Here is a 19056-nt window from a genome sequence, read left to right on the forward strand (position 1 = left end):
GCAACACTGACTCCGTCTCTCATGCTCTATTTATAGAGCTGCAGCTAGAAGTACCACAGAACTGCGATTCTGAACAAAATCACAGTCACTGCTAAAGCTTCTTCTGACCACTGAGTCTCACACTAAATTGATGTAGTACAAAATCTTCTTTTTCGATTGACAGAAATCGGCTGTGCCTGTTACTGGACTTGTGGATGGCATATGCACTTCCCCCATAGGGCTGCATGCAGAAAAACAAACTAGAAATAGGAAATCCTTGCTCAATAAGTTACCCAAGCTTCCATGTCCATAAGTGTTACATTTGAAGTTTTCCAGTGATGTTGCATGAGTTTGTTTTGTTTAGTAAAATGTTGTTTTGGCAATTAGAACATCTTTTATAACATATAGTTGTATCAAAAAGTTATGCAAGCTGAAAATAATGCAGATTAATATATTTACAGTTTATCATGGTTATACTTACAATTTATTACACCAGTCCAGGTGAGGTGCTAGTTTATGGAATGGAGATGGCTTCAAAATGGGGCAATTCCACCTGTAACAGGTAAAAGTATTACTAGTTATTTTCAAGCAAAAGTGGCAGCATTCTCAATGCCAGACAGGATGCATATTTAGTCTGCCTCTGACCCAAGAAGATTACAATTAGAGAGTAACAAAACTAAGAAAGTAAAGGATTTCGTGGTTAGGCTTTGCTTTACTTTATAGGTATTCTCTTTTCAGTGCAGGTCTGAAGCACTAAAGGGTTATCTGTGGAGACTGTAGCTGTGAGCACCACTAAAGGTGAACGCTGAGAAGAGACCTGAACATGAAAGGAGACTAATGTCTGATAGGGTTACCACACCATAATCGTGAGGACTGTCAATAAAGAGGGGGCAGAAAAGCATAAGATTCAGAGATAGAAACAGAAAACCACCCCCAAATAGTCACTAGACAGAGCCAGACTACTTCCTCAGAGTTCAAGATTTTGCACTTGACTGGCAAGTTCCCTTTGCTGCAGAACATCTTTTTTTCACCTAGTTGTCCTTTTTTATATGCATAGATAGATGACAAATGCTGTAGAAACACTACAGCTTGCTTTGAAATCTGCCGGTGTTTAAACCTGGGTATTAGCTTCTATGGTCCATAAAAGGCAAAAGATGGATTCATATTAGTCTTTTAGTTTGGTTGAGGAGCATGCTTTTGAGCTGTATCTCCTTAACCTCCCCATTTACTGCGCTTTGGTTTATTCAGAGCACTTGAGCTGGATTGCTTTTACACAATACTAAACCAGAGGATGTGCTTCAGAGGCACTCAGATACCAGACTAGATTAAGTCCAAAGTAAAACTAAAAGACCTATACAACAAGGCTGTCAGGTCTTCAGTGCCAGGGTTTTTTGTTGCTCTGTAGTTCTGCTCCTCTTATACTGTACTAGTTACTAACATAAGCAGAGGTTCCTGGTCTTCCTATCCGGAAGTTCTTTCTAGCAGTGCACTATTTACTGGAAAACTTGTTTTTCTGTTCAGAAGAGAGCTTAGCTATACTGAACAGTGCTTTTATGTGAGCTAATCCTCCCCTTTTCTTCTCCTCTAATGAATTAAGCTTGTTTCTTCCCCCCGCCCCTTTTTTAAATAAAGATTTTTCACTCACTGCAGTATCTTTTAGAGAAGCAGCAGTACAGTGGTAAGCAGCCTACCTACCTTTATGAGGTAGTGCTCCATTTTTGGGGTGAGGGCTTGTGATACGAGCCAGAATAAAGGATGAGAGATCACTTGATGGATACCCCAGATTTGATCCCAAACCTTAGGACAGCTTTTATGAGGATTAAGTCTAGGAAGATGGTAACAAGCATTCAGTCACTTGTTAATTGTAGCATTAATTTCTTAAGTGAACATTACCAAGATGAAATACAGACAAGGCACATGCTCCTGTGCAAGTAGTGACAATAAGGTTTTGAAGGACTCAGCCTAACAGCTTGTGTCAGGTGATGAGGTTAATGGAAAAGAATTTGTTATTCAGGTCACTTAATGAAAATAACCTTGGAAGAGCTTAGCAGAGCCCTTGGGGTAGAATAATTTATTCCTCTTCTGCTTCCATCACTGTAAGTTAACCCAAGACATAGAAGAAGCTGATCTAAACATGAACTGAACCTGTCAGAATAGTGCAGGAGGAACATCAACAATTACAATGCATTGTTGTAATCTCTGCTGCCCCTCCAGTGATAATATGTAGATAATATGTATTGCTTTGTATAGCCCCATCTTTAAAACAAGACAGTTTAAGATGCAGGTTGTCAAAACACTATGCAAGAAGACAACAAAAATATTCACCACAAGATATATAATTCTTAGCCAACGCATGGTCTTTGGATCAGCCAGGCATAGAAAAGAGAGAAGCCACAGCAGCCATCATTCACACTATTCCTCTTCTGTGTTTTGTTGGTTTGTTTTGCTGCTCAGCTATAATCAGAAATAAGCTTCAGCACCTGTGATTTGAAGCCTTACACTGATCTGCTCCCAGACCCCTCTGGGAGCCTCTCTGTCTCTGCACCACCATTTCGCTTCTTATCCCTTAATTAAAAGTGCTGCACACTGCCTAGGAAAACATGCCTTCCACACATCAGCTGCCCGAGTCCTAATGAAGTAGTGCTCCATTTTTGGGGTGAGGGCTTGTGATATGAGCCAGAATAAGGGATGAGAGATCACCTGATGGACACCCCTGATTTGATCCCAAACCTTGGGACAACCATTTTGATAGCCTTAGATCCAGATTTAGAAAACCTCAGGAGTAGACAGGAGCAGACAAGATTAGCACTATCCCCACCTGTAACATTACTACCTTGTCTTGTCTGCAAGTGCCCGTTTCGTATTCTGAGCAACATGAATACCTCATCTGTGTAAAGCTGAAAATCCTTTTCACAACCCTGGATACAATAACTTCCATACAGGAAAACAAGATTAAACTTGACAGTAATAGGAGTGATAGAGAGGGAAAGCATTCTTCCTTTGAGGCAGAGGCTGTGAATACAGCAGCCAGTGACTGACTGAAAAAGGAGGGGAAGAAAGATAAATGCAATTATTCAAGCATCAGGGGTTTTAAAAAAATGCTTCTAAGAGAGAGAAAAAAGAAAAACCCACACCTTTCTCTTGACATTTAACAAACTACCTAAATGAGCTAAGTAAAGGAAAAGAAAGTCAAAGACCTTACAAAGAGAGCTGCTTTCAGCTGTTTGTTACTAGATATCTTAAAATACATTTATCCAACCGTGCTAAGAGGCACCAAGCCCTGCACAACCCACAGCAAATCCTCACTACCATTCTCTCTTCTTTCCCATGAGCCATATTTATAGGCTCCCGCCTGGCTGCCTCTATAGGGACCAGCCTTGTTAGCAAAGCCTCTTCACACCTGGGTGTCTGTAGGCTGCCAGAGATTCAACTCCTCATGTGCTGCATCCAGAGTAGCAGACTTGTATTATACCCGAAAATACCCATAGCCACCCAGTGAGCCCTGCTCCAGTAGATGACCCTGCATCTCAGTGTGATGCCGACCTTTGGGAGAGTGTTGTGTGCTATGAACAGGCTCTGTCCTGCTGTCGCAGGTGGGTTGTGTAGAGGTTTATCAATCAACTGCAGCCCAGGAGTCTTTAGTGCTAGAGGCACTTAACTCTCAGGGAACTCAGACTCATGGTTAGAGGTTCACTGTCTCATAACCAGTCTTAGGTATATCCTACAGAAGGATTTCTAACCAGTTACTTCATACTACTTTATTGCTGCTTTACTTTTGGGTTTTTACATACTGAGTAATATTTCCTGTCATTAGGACTCTTTGACAATAGTTTCTCTGAAACGCCTTTGACATTTGCAAGGGGAAACAGGCCTACTGTTCACCAAAGCCAGCAATCACCCCTTGAGCAGCAGGATGCCAACTGCCAGGGCAAGAGTGGTGGGCACACGAAGTACAGTATGCTTGAGTAATGATTAACACACAACAAAGAGAGCTGCCTGTGCTGCAAATGGGAACATACTGCGTGCTTGGGATGTAAGAGCATTTTGGTCTAATTTTGCACTCTGTGTATAGTAATAAGACACAACAGGGTGTGCATTAAGCTCATCTTTTGAGAAGTGCAACAGTAGCTGAATAATGCACACCCTGGAGTGTCTTATTTGTAGTGGACTATGGCTCATTAATTCTACATTTAAATTTTTTCAAACCCATTATAAAAAAAAAAAACAAATCTATTCTGAGGGCAGTTATGTAATGTATCCTTCCACTGAAAAGTATTTTCAAATAAAAACAGTAGGGAAAAGGTGAGGAAGAGCTTTGCTCAGCTGCAGACCAATGTTTGGTTTGGTTTTCATATGGTCTACTACAAGCAGGTTCTTGGCCTGCTAATGCAAATGATGATAGTTATGGAAATCTATTCAGTGTTCACTCTTTTCTAGACTTTCCTTTCTTTTTGTGTAATTACCTGGGCCTTTTGTCTTCCTTTTTTCCTGCAGAAGTCCACCATTTGGTATATGAACCAATATCCATTTCAGAACAGGTTCACATATAAAGCATTCAGATGGGGTTGTGACTGACTTTTACACCAGACTGGGAGCTGAATGAATGGTCACAGGTTCCTGCTCAGGAGGCAGACAGGCATGATTTGAGGGAAGATGGTTTTGCCAGAATAGCAGTGTGTGTGCGTGCATGGTTACAACAGGATTTAAAGAACAGAGGGTGTTATAGAAACTCTGTTTTGTTATGACATCACTTCAAAAGTATGAAGGAGGGACATCTGATTTCTGCTGTTCCGCATGAAATATGACTATGGTTTATCCCTTTATATAGGTTCCAACCTTGATGATGGACACCCAGTTTTCAGAATTCACTCCAGATATCACCCCAATAATGCTGGCGGCTCACACCAACAACTATGAAATCATCAAACTGCTTGTCCAAAGACGGGTAACAATTCCACGCCCACACCAGATCAGATGCAACTGTGTGGAATGTGTCTCCAGTTCGGAGGTGGACAGCCTAAGGCATTCCAGGTCAAGGCTGAACATCTACAAAGCCTTAGCCAGCCCTTCGTTGATTGCCTTATCAAGTGAGGACCCCATCTTGACGGCCTTCCGACTGGGCTGGGAGCTGAAGGAGCTCAGCAAAGTGGAAAATGAGTTCAAGGCTGAATATGAAGAGCTTTCACAGCAGTGCAAGCGTTTTGCTAAGGACCTTTTGGATCAAGCACGGAGTTCCCGAGAATTGGAGATCATTCTCAATCACAGAGATGATCAAAGTGAGGAGCTGGATCCCCAAAAATGTCATGATTTGGCAAAGCTAAAGGTAGCAATAAAGTATCACCAGAAAGAGGTAAGAGTCATCCAAATGCAAACGTGTGTGAAGGCTTCATGTACTGGGTAAAATGATTCATTTCTCTAGTCTCCATGGGTTTGTTCTGCGTTGCTAACTGAGAGCCAGCAGGGGTGAGTTTGGATTGGGTGGAGAACCACGTGCAAATGAGTTACTCACAAACCAGCAGGTTCAGTGCACCTTGGTGACGGCGTGAATCTGATGACAGTTGAGGGCAACAGGACTGGGACTTGCTGCAGTGGGTTATGGCTTCTGTGTCACTGACACTTTCTGTTTCAAAGATACTTCAATCTCATTTCATTGTAACCCATCCTCCTGCAAAGAACAGCCTTCAGAGATTTCTAGGTTTGTTAGCTCTGAGAGCTTTTCCCAGTAGCTGCTTTTATACAGGAACCAAAAGCTAGAAGGGGTTGCCTGGCTCATGAAAGTCTTGACTGCAGGAAATAACATAATGCAGAATTCACTTCCTCCAGCCACCAAACACTTCCTAGCACCCATTCAACACTAACTCATAAGGGCCAGAGAAACGACAGCAGCAAAAGAGAGCTCGACAACACTCTCACTGTCCCAGGTCTGCATGCCGCCAGCAATTTTGTTGGGTGAAAATGCTTGTGAGGTGCTAGGAAGTGGATTATGTCATGCAAATACTTCTTCACACCTGAGACACCTCAGGTTGATTCTTGCTCCTTGATTCATCTGTGTTTTAGGAACTGAGAAGCAATTCCCAGAAATTCAAACTCCTGCCCATAGTACCAGAAAGGAAAGACATACTTCAGCTAAAGGGCACAGAGCCTTTCAGAAGCCCTGCAAATCCAGAGATTTATAAGTTGATTCAATAAAGGCCATGAACCTATGGAGAATGCTGACAACAGTTTCATTAGTTGGCTCTGGATTTTCTTTCTCTTTCCAAACCTGGACAGAATTTAGTAGATGATATATTACTGTTGGCCAGTAATGTTCCAGGTTATGTGAAGGAGGAATTTAGCTTGCTTGGTTAAGGAACTGAATTGCAGTATCTATCACATTCTTCTGGAGAGTCTGGAGAGTGACAGAAGTGGTGGAAAAGCCTGCCACATTACTCTTTTCACTGTCTTCCCCACATTTGACACTTTGTTTTATGCATTGACCCAGATGAGGACAGCCTGATATGATACATTCCACCTCCTGTAATGGCTGCTCATGTCATCCGAGGTACAACAGTCAAGAAGTGAAAGATACAGACCGTCCTTTCTTCTCTTTGGTCTGTTACGCCTCCTGAGTACTAGCCCCTTGATGCAACAGGCTAGAGCTGAAGCCTCAAGCTTTCTGGGATCTAGGACATGGTCACTTACTGCTCTTACTGGGCTTCTCCAGGGAAGTGTCAGCAAGGCTCACTGGCTTCAGGTCAGGTTGTGTGTTTTACTGTAGCTGACAGGGTTAGGTAATGCCCTAAGTGCTTTAGGGACACAAACAAGTAGTGAAGAATTGGTCTGGAGAAAGGTAATACAGTGTATCAGGTCAAATGTTCCTTGAATCTAGGAAGGGTGAGAAACTCTACTTCTGTTTTTTTTACTGGCCTGATAGCCACAGATGCTGCACCCACATACACCCTTCAGCAGCCAGGTTACTACTGGCACTGCTGTGTGTAGATCACTGCTGATTTCGACGTCTCGTCACAGTTCAGGCTCACTATTGACATCCAAGCATAAATCTGTGGCTACCCTTATCTTGTGTTTGCATTAAGAAACTGCAAGTCTGAAGGAGTTTGGTATATTTGAAATGTAGTGCTGAACAGTCCTGAAGCTCTTTTATTTAAAGTAACAAATTTTTAATCTTTGCTTGCTTGCTTGACAGTTCTTAGCTCTTTTTTTTAGGCATACTTGACTGAATTCCAAGCATATGGACAAATTCCATGTTTTGTGACATATTCATGACAGTTCCAGCATATAAATGATAGCAAATATGCTCTATGTTGCCAGCTAAGTCAGTGCTGTTTCCAGGTAGAATACTGATGGGCAGGAACAAAATGAATGAGTTTGGGAAACCAGCACTACTGAACCCCCTCATCCTACCCAGTTATGCACAAATACCTGGTGCGTCCTGCAGGATGGTGTTTGTATGCAACAAGATATTTCAGTGGTTTTCTTAAATTGGTAAATTAGTCCAATACAAAACACCAAGCAAGGTACAAATGTCATTGCCAGCTTCTGAAAAAAATGAGTAGGAACATTTGTCAGGGAGACACTGAGAAATGCCTTTTAATCATGATTGAAGAGTATCAGACTGAGAGAATTTTTGTGGGGACGGGAAGGAAAATAGAAACAAGTTTGGTTTTGTGAAAGACAGTTCTGCAGAGAGAAACAGCAGACTTTTAAAAAGTAGATCATCTTGTTCCACTGAAGCTTTTTATGTCTTAATATTAAATGGGATTGGATTGAATGGAGAAGCTTTTTATATCTCAACATTGACAAAGTTACAAGTCAAATCTCTAGTAGCCTAAGACAAAAATCCAGAGTGGACCTTAGTTATTTTCTGGTGCTGTAAATTGTTACCACAGTTGTTATTTCTTTGTATTCAGCATAAAGAATGTGTAATCTCACATAGATTTTAGACTAATTGCTAGACAAATTTTCTGCAGCTTTTTTCTTTTTGAGTGAAATAAACCTCAAAATTTTCCCCAAAACATGAAATTATGCCATTTCAGCTTATTCGGGCAGATACGTTCAACTTTAAGATTCTTTCTAGAGGAGCTGTTAAGAGGGAATTGGTAAAGAGATCGTTGCCTTTGGATGGAGGGGCAGTACTGTGTGTTCTGGGTAGGGAGTAGATCTTAAAGTTACTTTTTCTTGGTACCAGCGTAAGTGATCTGGGAATTCAACAGTACTCTTCGCCAGACACATTTTTCAGTGTTCTTGTCTCCAAGGCATTTCAGATGAACCCACTGTGCCTTTTTTTCCCCCCCATCATACTTCTATACTGAAGAGTAAATGCTGTTTTCTTCCAGGTACAGAAAAGTAACAGCATTCAAATTTCTAGTGCAGGTTGATGATCTTCAACAGTGAACGTACAGGACTGAAAAAAATCCTGATGGGAAAAGCTAGACATCTATGGGCAGTTCTTGCTCCAAACTGGGGCCTTGGAGGAGAGCTTTTTAAAGGTAGTTAGGCTGCTAAATATGCAGGTAAGTAGGCAATAAATTTTTAAACAGAGTATAATCTGGTTAAGTGCCTAAATCCTGTTGGAGATTAGACACTTATCTTGCTGAGGCATTTTGAAATTCCGCTGCTGAATTAGCTGCATCTTTTGGCACCTGGCTGCTGGAGAAAAATCTGATCTTGTATGTTGAGTTTTAGCAAACAATTAGCAATCATCAGCCCCGCCACAGACACAAATCTCTGTTCTTTGCACTGAATCTAGTAGACATATTCATGGTATACACAACTTCATCTTTTGATCTGGCCTGAGTGCCTCAGTGAGCAACCTGGACGAGGGCTGGATTAGCTAGGGGAACCACTTCAGTTCAGTTGTATCTCCAGGGGAATACCGCCCTCATCACAAAGGTTCCACCTCAGTCTGTATCCCCAGGTAAATCCCACTGCCAGTGCATTTCTGCCTCATGACATAGATACGGATTTCATGTTTACAAGGGTAGAAAAATCTCCCATTCTTTTTTTCCAACAAAAAAGCCTGGGAGATACAAGTTTTGATTACTCCCAAACATTACATGTGTGAAGTATTTTATAAACTGACAAATGGGTTGCTCATGAGGAAGACAACCTTTTTCCTTTGGAGGAGGGCCAAAACAATGGGAGAAGAAATTTCTTGCTTTCCATATTTGTTTTTAATAAGACCGTATATCCTGGAAGGTAAATCACTGTTCACACAGAAGGAAAAATTTCAATTCTACAGGAAAGATTAAAATATGCCCTAAGGTAGCTTTGTAGTATATTTTATGGTAGTAAATGTTAAAACCATGCTGTGCAATGTTCACAAGCTCCCTCTCCGTCTTAGGTATAGAATGGTTGTGTCCTCAGTTTCAAATTACAAAAGGGCCCTGATCATTTCTTTAGAAGATAGGAAGGACTTAATAGTTGTGATCACTATTTGCATCACAGTGACAAAATATTAGAAAAAAATGAGGACAGCTCTAGTATACTGTGAAACACAACAAGTTCAGTCCAGCACAGACACATCGGTTTTCTCAGTCCACTTCTGAAAGAAATTATTTTTGCAGGATCACAGCAATTCATGGTCTAAGAGACAAGCAGGCATTTCATAAATGCTCTGTAGTATATGGCATTTGTCTTCATATTATTACTTTTCTCATTTTTTTATTCATGACTAATTTTGGAAGGAGAAAGATGCTGAAGACTTAATACGAAAAGGCACAGCTCAGCTGTTGAGGATCAATCTTCACTATGCTGTTCTGGCACCAAATTAGCTCTGCATTTGTTAATTTGTTTGCATTTCTAAGAAAAGATGGGGAAAAGTCATCTCTTAGGATCTTGCCAGTCACATAAAGCACAGTTGTATCTACAGTGTACCATTGCTGTATTAGAGAATCAGAGCATAAGCAGAATGCAAATATAATTTTTATGTCCTTTAAGGTTTTTTGACATTGCCAAAATAATGTAAAGCAACCATAGTCTAGCAGTGAATCAGGTCTAAAAGGGGAGATTTCTCCTTGTGTATAACATTCTGCTAAGCCACAAGAATAGCAAAATACATTCAGCCTATTCCTGCTTTCCTGCTCTCCATCACAGGTCATTCACATCTTCAAAATTAAGTGAAACACCACAGTAGTGGTTTTTTAGTGCTTTGCATTTTTCTGGTACTGGTAGTTGCAAACGGCTGTGCCGGTTTAGTTTATATGTCTGTAAGAAACGCACACAATGCAAGGCACTCAGAAAAAAATTTATTTTACCTATGACTATACTGCTTAGCACTTTCACCGAACTAGATCAAAGGAGTGCGTTAAATTCACTCTCAGAAACCTTAACCTTAGCCTCTCTTACTCACTGTACTCGAATCAATGACAGGAAAGGAGAGAAGTAGAATTGTTTGCTTTTCTAATTTAAAAACAGTGCTCTTTGCTGTTTTCTCCTCAGGATGAAGCTTCAAAAGTTCTAGTTCCTTTTTTCCAAGACATTTACATAGACAAGTACCTCCTGAGATACAGTACTGAAGTGCATGAATAATCATTCCTGACATGCCACATATTTTTCAGCTGTGTCTTGACTCTTGTCAACTGTGTGGCTGCAGTTAGACGCACAGCATCGTTCTCCAGGGAGTATGCATAAACCTGGCAAATTTCTAAGGGCACTTCAGTTAGTGTATAAAAAGAGCTTTTAAAAATATCAGAGATGCATGAAAAATGAAATGTGAGGTCTGCAAAAATCAAAGCTCATCTACCGCACCTTGTTTACCTGTTTTGAAAGCCATTCAGGTATCTTGATGGATAGCCACAGATCTTTCTTTGCTTGGCAGTGCTAAGTTATTCTCACGTGATTTTGTCTGTTTTCTTGCCACACTGCCTGGAGGTATAATGATACAGGGCTGAATACTTGTATTGTGCTCTTTAAAGGCACAATAAAAAGCTAGCTTTTTGGTGACCCTGCAGAACTCAGAAGATTAATAAACAGGCTTTTACTTTCAGGTTTCTAGAATGAAATCATACCACATCGTGAAAAGATCTTTATTAGGACTAGATGGAGGAAGCAGAGCTGCTCCTTGTGGAAGCTTTTTTCCTTTCTAGTGACCTGGAACATACGTATCCCTTAGGTATTAGATGGTGAGGAATGGTGTGGTTATGCTAGGTCCAGATCTGTCCTACACCACAAACCTGAATGTAAGTTTAGGGATTTCAAAAGCACTGAATGTCCAGCTGTCACCTTTCATTTTCCAACAGCATTCATTCATTCATTCTTGTATGCAGCAAAGTTACCATCTGATGTGTGAACAGTGGCCTATGCTAAATGAAGCTGTTTTTTCTCAAACTCAATCCCAGCAGGCAGATGACCACATTACAAAATCTTCCATGTATGTGGTACTAACAGAGCTGTTATCAGCAGTCTCAGAAGCAGGACTTTGGGGTGGCAGGTGGGGAGACTTATCTGCATTTGCACCCTTAAAACAGTCTTTCCTGCTGATTGCTGGTGGGGCAGCAGGGTGAGTGGTGCATATCTTGGAGCCCCTACTCTATAGGTTTGTACGGTTGCCAGATCTATTTGTTCAGTTTTGGAAATTAGCATGGAAATTTAACCCATACAGCGCATTATGTTACAAAAATTAGGACAAGTGACATTTAAGTGTAACTTCCCTCCAAACTTGGAAGAAGAAGAAATATTCAGAGAACTGATGGTTCATCAGTTTGACAAAGTGGACTTGAATGTTTATTTGAGGAAACAGTATTATTTGGTATATTATTCACGTAACACCAAAATGTTCTAACTTGATGAAGGTTAGCCACATATCGCAGCTGTCACAGAACAGAACTGCAGAAGACTCTCTGTTGACAGCAAAATCATCTCTGACTAATCTTGCCATGCACAAATTTGAAAAAACAACATAAGACCGGTATGTCAGTCAAGGACAAGGACTCTGCTTGTGTTAGCGTAATATGTAGAAGGCAGTAAATGCCTGGATCATTCTTTAAGTCATTTTTGGTGTCTCGTGCCTCCAACTTAAATGATCTCTCGGACAAAGACAGGAAATATGTTGAAAGCTAAAGGGATTGGCACTGTTTTAAGAACATTCAAGAATGATTTAGTGAGTTTGTCAGTTCCCTTAACTTCATGTATCCCATCAGTCTTCTTGCCAGCAAGAGAAGAGGCTTGGGAAGCCAAAGTTGAAGTACAGGACGTGATTGATTGGCTTTCTATAGACAACAGAAACTGGAAAGAAGTGATGCCTTGTATGTTGTATAAGCCAAGTGTTGAGTCTTACTGCATCTAGAAGTCTAGAGTGCCTTTCAGAGTCAGCTTTACATCAGTAGTGAAGAGTATATCATGTTATTTCATACTTCATTTTGAGTGATACCCTGAAATAATAAACTCTATGGAAAAAATATTGCTGTGGATTCTTGCTTTTGGATATAGAAGTGGTCGTTGTTACTTACCTGATTTCTGTGAATTTCAGCTTTACTTCTGTAGCTTAGTGAAGAGAGTTATGAAACTCTATAAAGAAAAGAACTGAGATTCCACTCCTCTTACACCTCTTAATGTATACATCAGATCCATCATCATCCAGACAAGCCATTTTAGGTGTCTCATGATTGAGAACACAGTTACCTCATAGTTCTTCACTCCAAGAAAAGTGAGATGGATAGATGGGTTAATCATAACCCCCCCAAACTGATATCTTTTGCAGAATGGCATTTAAAAGCTGTGACTGCATTTTTGTGTTCTTATTCTTTCTCTACAACCCCCAGCTGGCTGAGTAAACATCCTTCAGCAAAGCATAGGTCCTCCTCACCCTACAATGGTGATATTACTCAGAAGCAGAGGTAGCCTTTAGAGGCTCCCAAGAATGTGAGAAGTGTTTATAGTATGCTGGTCTGTTCTTTTCCTGGATATTGGAGTAAATTTACTCATTCGGGAAAAGGTAAGGTAGAAAGAAAAAAAGAAACATAGTTTCAGTGTAGGTATTTCTCAGGTCAGAAAGGAAGCAAGTGAAAAATATTTTTAGAACTTTTTATTAACACTAGTAGGGTAAAGTAGATATGCATTTAAAAATACTTGTGAATGACTTTTAAAATTCTCGTGTTTGCTTTACTTATCACTTATGTAATGTAAATGTTAGACATTCACGAGGGAGAATAAACCCAGCCTTTTACTTAAAAGTCAATACCTTCTCCACTTCAGCTAAAGCCTGTGAGAGCTCCCAGTGTTCATTTGCAAGATCTGTAACTCTTGAAGTGCTGCCTGCAAGAGGGCTTAGGAAACTCTGCAAGGTTTGTCTCTAAACAGTTTTTAGCCTGAGTGTTTTTTCAGTGCTTCTGTAGAATGTGTCTGATATCCCCTGTTCAGCTCTTGAAAACCAGTTAGTGTGTTGTGAATTAACTGACTCTCTCAGGTATATCGCTCATATTCAGCACTTGCTTGTACTACAGCACTCTGCCTTTGGAAACCCAGTCTATACCTACTTAATCTTTGTAACAGAACTGTATCCTGGCATGTTTGCTGAAATACATCCTACAGGAATTTATTTATCAACTGTAGTCTGCTGTCTGCTAAAATAAATGCTGAAAAGTTTTGCTTATGTCTAGACTCTTTGCGCAAGGTCTGAGCCAGAGGAACCGTGTTCTGGTGGGGTGTTTGCTAACAGAGGTTGGCCCCCAGAAGCACTGTTCAGCAGCTTCCCCTTATTCACTGCAGAATTTATGCCTTCACTTAAATCCTGCTGACACAAACCACAAATATAAACCTATAGCTAAACACACATTTAAGCACTGTGAGTAGAGATGGATTTAATTTCAAGCTTAAATACTTTGTTAATTGCTTCTTCCATGGGTACATACCCAGGGTCTGCAAGCCTCTACCATTGTACTAGAATATGTGGGACCTCTTTTATTTAAATATTTAAGCCAATCCAACATAAATTTGTGAAAACTATGAATTTTGATGGAACTGTAGCAGGCTTTTAGACGTTATTCAGTCTTTTCTTTTGCCAGCATATACATCACTGGTGAATTTCCAGTTGCTACTGCTTAAGCTGAGTTCATGTCTGCTACCATCAAGAGATGTTATGGACAGGAGACCTTTAGTTATAATTCATGTGTCATCATCACTTATAATATTTTAAGAACAGATTAGACAAAATTTGGTATAATTTGAGGCCATATGTTCATCTGTGGAGGATCTGGAGTTTGTTTTATTCACCAGCAGAGGGATTGAGCAATTTGGGTAGCACCTGGTTTTCTTGAAGGACTCTTCCAGCTCAGCTAGTGATCTTAATGGCAGGAATGACTGCCATTTGGATTTGCATCAGTGCTTCACTGTTAGTAGTAACAGGCATGTGAGTAGCAGCTGTGTTTTTTATAGGATACTCATCCTATATTTTCCTGAGAAAAAATATTATTTCTTGGCAGTGCCTGATGAGGAATGTTGAGTTGTAGTCCCTTTTCCCCGAGTTACACAGCCTCCCCTCCAACTTCTTTGTCTCATTTCTTCTTTTTTTTTTTCCCCTCTTGCAGAAAGTACTTAATTAACAGGATGAACAACCATTAGGTGTTTACCCTCTGCAGCTCACACTTCAGCAGCAGAATGTAAATAACTTTGCAGTTATTAACAAGGTTGAACTTTAAAAAGAAATGTGCTACAAAAAAGAATTTTCTTATTCATCTCACTGTTTGTAACACTGCAAACTTGTGGAGGCTGGTATTTCTTATGTAGAATATCTGATCGCATAGGGCTTACTGGCTCTCTGCAGCAGACATCAAATTAGGCCACAGATAGTTTCTCGCTTCTGTCTTGGGCTAGTTTAGAAATGTAGCTCTTTGAGTATTGCCCACTGTAATTTCCTTTAAGAGCAATCAAACTGATACAACAACCACACTTCGTTTCTTCCTCAGAAGATCCTGTCCTTGGTACGAGATGGAGGCAGAGTGGTTTGTCTGTTGCACTGGAAGTGCGTTGTGCTACTTGGTTCTGAGCAGGAGCATCTGCAGGATTTGGGAGTGCAGGAGGAAGATGGGATTTTAAAAGTTCATTTCTTTGCACACCATTTCATGTTCCTGAAGTTGGAGTAAAGAGGATCACTTTATTGCACAGTGTGATCCATATGCCTGCTGACATTGTGCCAAGTGTTACAGCATGTTTGGGCTATTGGACAGTGTGTATTGAGCTTTGTGGGTTTGGCATTGATTGATAAACCCAAGCCTGTGGTAGGACTGACAGTGTAGGAGTTTCCTATATCTTCATGGGAGGAAAGAAATTCTAGCCAACTGATTCTGAAAGTTCAAGTATGAAAGGCTGTGCTCTCCCCAGTCCATCTGCAGTTGTATTGGTGTGTATGGGGTAGGTACTTCTGTGCCTGGGTAGGTCACCCTTGCTAGCAACCTGGGATGAAGAGGACCATAGACCTGCTGCTCCTAGCCCTGCCTGGCCACACCATGCTCACCAGCACAGGGGGGAGATGTGTCTTCAGAGACATCTCCCTTCAATCTGCCAGAGATGGGGTGCAAGGCAGTACCTCTGCAGGATGGGACAGGGCTTTCTACTGAGTGGAGAAGGGCAATGGCATTTATCCTTTTCATGATAGAATTGGATTCACAGGAAATCTACATTCTTTGCAGATCTTGCTAAAATATATACTTATGCTACTACATCAGACACTGCAATTGCCCGATTGTCACACAGACTGCAAAATCTAGCTCAGTTCATGTGAAAATCTGCCTTTCCAAAGCCAAAATAGCTTTAATTATAGAGGGCAGCAGCATATAATAATACCCCCAAACACAGTAACCTTGCAGGTATTCAGCTGCCATGTTTTAGATACTGTGGGATACAGTGCTGTTGGTGAGATCTAACCTATTGAAATGAGTGTCAAACGGGAACTAACGTTAATTTCATGGCTCCCATGCCACATTTGGCTCTCAGTGGTAACCTCATTGGGAGCTGATGTAGCTGACTGATAGAAGAACTCGGTCCTGCTTATTAACACAGGGCTCTGCAGTTACAAATTAGTGCTTATTCATCTATGAAGAGCATTCACTATCACCATCCGCAGCAAGAGTACAGAAAAGAACTCCAACAAACTCCAAACAGAAGAGCCTGTTGGCAGCCGTCACGATGATAATCAGAATAAACGCAGAGAGATACTGTGCTCAGCCCCTGTGATGTCTATCAGGGAGCTATTTCAGTTGCTCCCTGAGGCATTCACATCTCAGCCCATCTGTGTCTGATCCTAAATTACTTATGACTATGAGAGATAAGGGATTTCCCCATAGATAAGGGGAGGGGGGCTAGAACATAATTTCAGTGTTTGATATTTATATTAATGGCACAGCATGCAGAAAGCATTTAATTCCTGAGAAGTAGAATTTAGGTGACATAAAAATATCAGTAAAGATTAGATATTAAGAAAAAGACACTCCATCCAGCAGCTGTTTTTTTCCCTTAAAAATTTTCCCCTTGGTAGAGGATCAGGTGACAATGAGCATGATGAACATTGAAAATGAAATTCTCTAATAGCACAATCCAGCTGCAAGCCAAATGTTACACAAAGACCCTGGCAAGACTGAAAGAAGAAAGAGTGAACATAAAAGACTTTGTATTGCTGTAGTCTCTATCCTGAAAGTGCTTCCCAACCATGACTGAAGTTGCTGATCTCACTTCTTGGAAAGGCAAAGATACTTATCCCCATTTTCAGAAGCCAGGAGACTGAGCATCTTGCCCACTGGTGACACAGTGGCATTGTCCTCACAAGAAGGTATTCTGAGTTGCATCTTATCTCCTCGTCATTAAGTGAACTGCATCTTCAGCTAGGGACAGGTTCTGCTCAACAGGTAATGGAGGAGGAGCTTGCTCTTTGGCTTACCTCCCCCAGAAATGCATCTACAGGCTTTGTCTACAGGCAGGGACAATCCTGGACAATGTTATGCTAGCACTACCACAGGCTTCATAGCATTGAATGTTTAGTTCATACATTGGCTGAACTGATTATAAATGCCACCTTTTGGAAGCATTTCTTTTCACTAATGCAGCTGTCAGAACATTCTCCATCATGTCTGTGGGATGATGTTTTGTGCTGCCATTTGTAATAGAGATTGGAGGCTCCTATAATGCAGCAGTCCTTGAAAAAAATGCTCGATACCATGCGTGTTATGTATTGGAGAAATACATTGTTTGCAAGTCATATGCTCATCTTCTTAAACAAATAGAGAGCTTCTAGTACAGTACATCTGCCTCTGATTCTGGACCATCTACAAAACTGGGACAATACGCAGTTTTTTAAATTACCACAATCTCTCCTTTTCATTGTGTAGAAGCTTCAACTGATACCAAATCCTTTCACATACGGTACGTTAATGTGAAATGATAAAAGACTATGATATACACGTGCTATTTCTGTCTATGGTAAATGAAAGGCTTTGCAAAAAGGTGAAAAAATGTATTTGGGACCCTACTTACATGGAAATTGAACTTGTACTCAGGAAAGGCCTTGGCATAAGTAGTGTTGGAGAAGGCAACTTGCTTTTCCAGATCTCAGTTCTGTCTATTTGCAAAGTAGAAATAAGATTGTTTCCTTAACTTTATGAAGAAATTTGAAATTACGGATGATAACAGAAGTTCCACGATATTATTACAGTTTCAGGCTACTTCACACCTAAAATGGCTAAAGCTGAGCTTTTTCATGTTTTTATATTTTATGTGCATTGATTTAGCAGTATGAATCCTAGACAGTCTTTAATGAGTTGAGCATTCAATGGTTTTGTCTAGTCAATTAATTTGATGGTTTAGTCTAGGTAACAACACCTAGAAGCAAAGATGAGCCTGACATTCACAGGACTACTTAGGGAAATAGCTAGTTTCTGTATTCTTTCAGGTTAACACAAAGTTACTGAAAAGCAATTGTCTCTTTAGGCAGCACACCAAGGGCTTAGTTGAGTTCTTCATCACAATTCAGAATTCCAGTGTTTCTGCACACTGGAAATTCTGTTTTTCAGCCAGCTGTAGCCCTTGCACTACTTGAGATCTAAGCTGCAGTATTTACTAATTTTAAATCTGTGATTAGTAAGTTGGACTAATACAAGTTAATAAAAGCCTACTCTACAAAAAATAAGTGCTTAGCCTTACCTTTAATAAAGACAACATTTGATGGTTTGTGACATTAGGGAGAGTTTCTTTCTGTGGTGTGCTTAAATTTCCCTTAGGCCATTTTCAGTGAGGTAGGAATGGGCTTGATTGGAAAATTTAATGGCTTTTTCCATTTCCATTCCTTTTTGCCAGGCTGGTCTTTAAAGCTGCTCTTTCATGATGTGTGAATTTCTCTCCATTTGAAGAACTACCAGATACAACACAGAAAGCAGATTTTAGAAATGAGCTATTAGGCAGACAAGAGGCACTTTTAAGATGCTTGCAAGTTGCACAGCAACCAGGGGAACATATAGTCATTTGATTTCTCAAATTACTCTGACTTTGACTCGAGGGAAAAACAGTTTTATTCTCCCTTAGAGCTTTCTATCATATGTGATAAAGAGAAAATGTGTTTATACATTTTCCCCCTAAAAAAAAAAAAAAAAAGAGTTGTACCTCATCTCAGAGAAACAGCAGCATCTATTACCATGTAAATTACCACAGAACACATCTGGTCACAGCTCCTGTTTGTGATCTTAAATGAGAAAATATAGCAGTGTTAGCAGCATAACCTTCCATTTCTTCTAGCTTTTAGACATAACCCTTCTGAAATCATAGATTAAAAACCAACCAACCAAACGACAACCAGTGCTTGATGTTTTTTCAGTTTCTGTAGAATTGTTTCTTTCATCACTGTCCCAGACTTGGAATTTTACAGTAATATTTTCTGATTGTTACAGGTCTTGGCTTTTTCTGGAGATCATCACCATATCAGCTATCACCCAGTTTCTGCTGCATGCATATGTAGGTTGATTCCAAATCAAATGCATTTCTGATTTTCTTTTCTCATGATCTCTAGAGCACGGTGTCACTTGTATGTTAGATGCAGCAGTCATGTTTATTATAGTAATAATACCTAAACATCCAGCTTCATAAATGCCAGATATTCTC

The 19056-nt window shown here is 40.4% G+C and overlaps 1 protein-coding gene across 1 annotated transcript in view; it reads left to right on the forward strand.

Moving 5' to 3' along the window:
• The window catches only part of TRPC5 (transient receptor potential cation channel subfamily C member 5), a 104905-nt gene that overhangs the window by 44055 nt on the left and 41794 nt on the right, over window positions 1-19056 (forward strand). Inside the window, exon 3 of the mRNA XM_069810941.1 lies at window positions 4808-5329. Coding sequence (XP_069667042.1) covers window positions 4808-5329 — 522 coding nt within the window. The remainder of the gene's footprint in view (window positions 1-4807; window positions 5330-19056) is intronic.

This window comes from Haliaeetus albicilla, chromosome 23, assembly GCF_947461875.1.
Source record: "Haliaeetus albicilla chromosome 23, bHalAlb1.1, whole genome shotgun sequence".
Lineage (NCBI taxonomy): Eukaryota > Metazoa > Chordata > Aves > Accipitriformes > Accipitridae > Haliaeetus > Haliaeetus albicilla.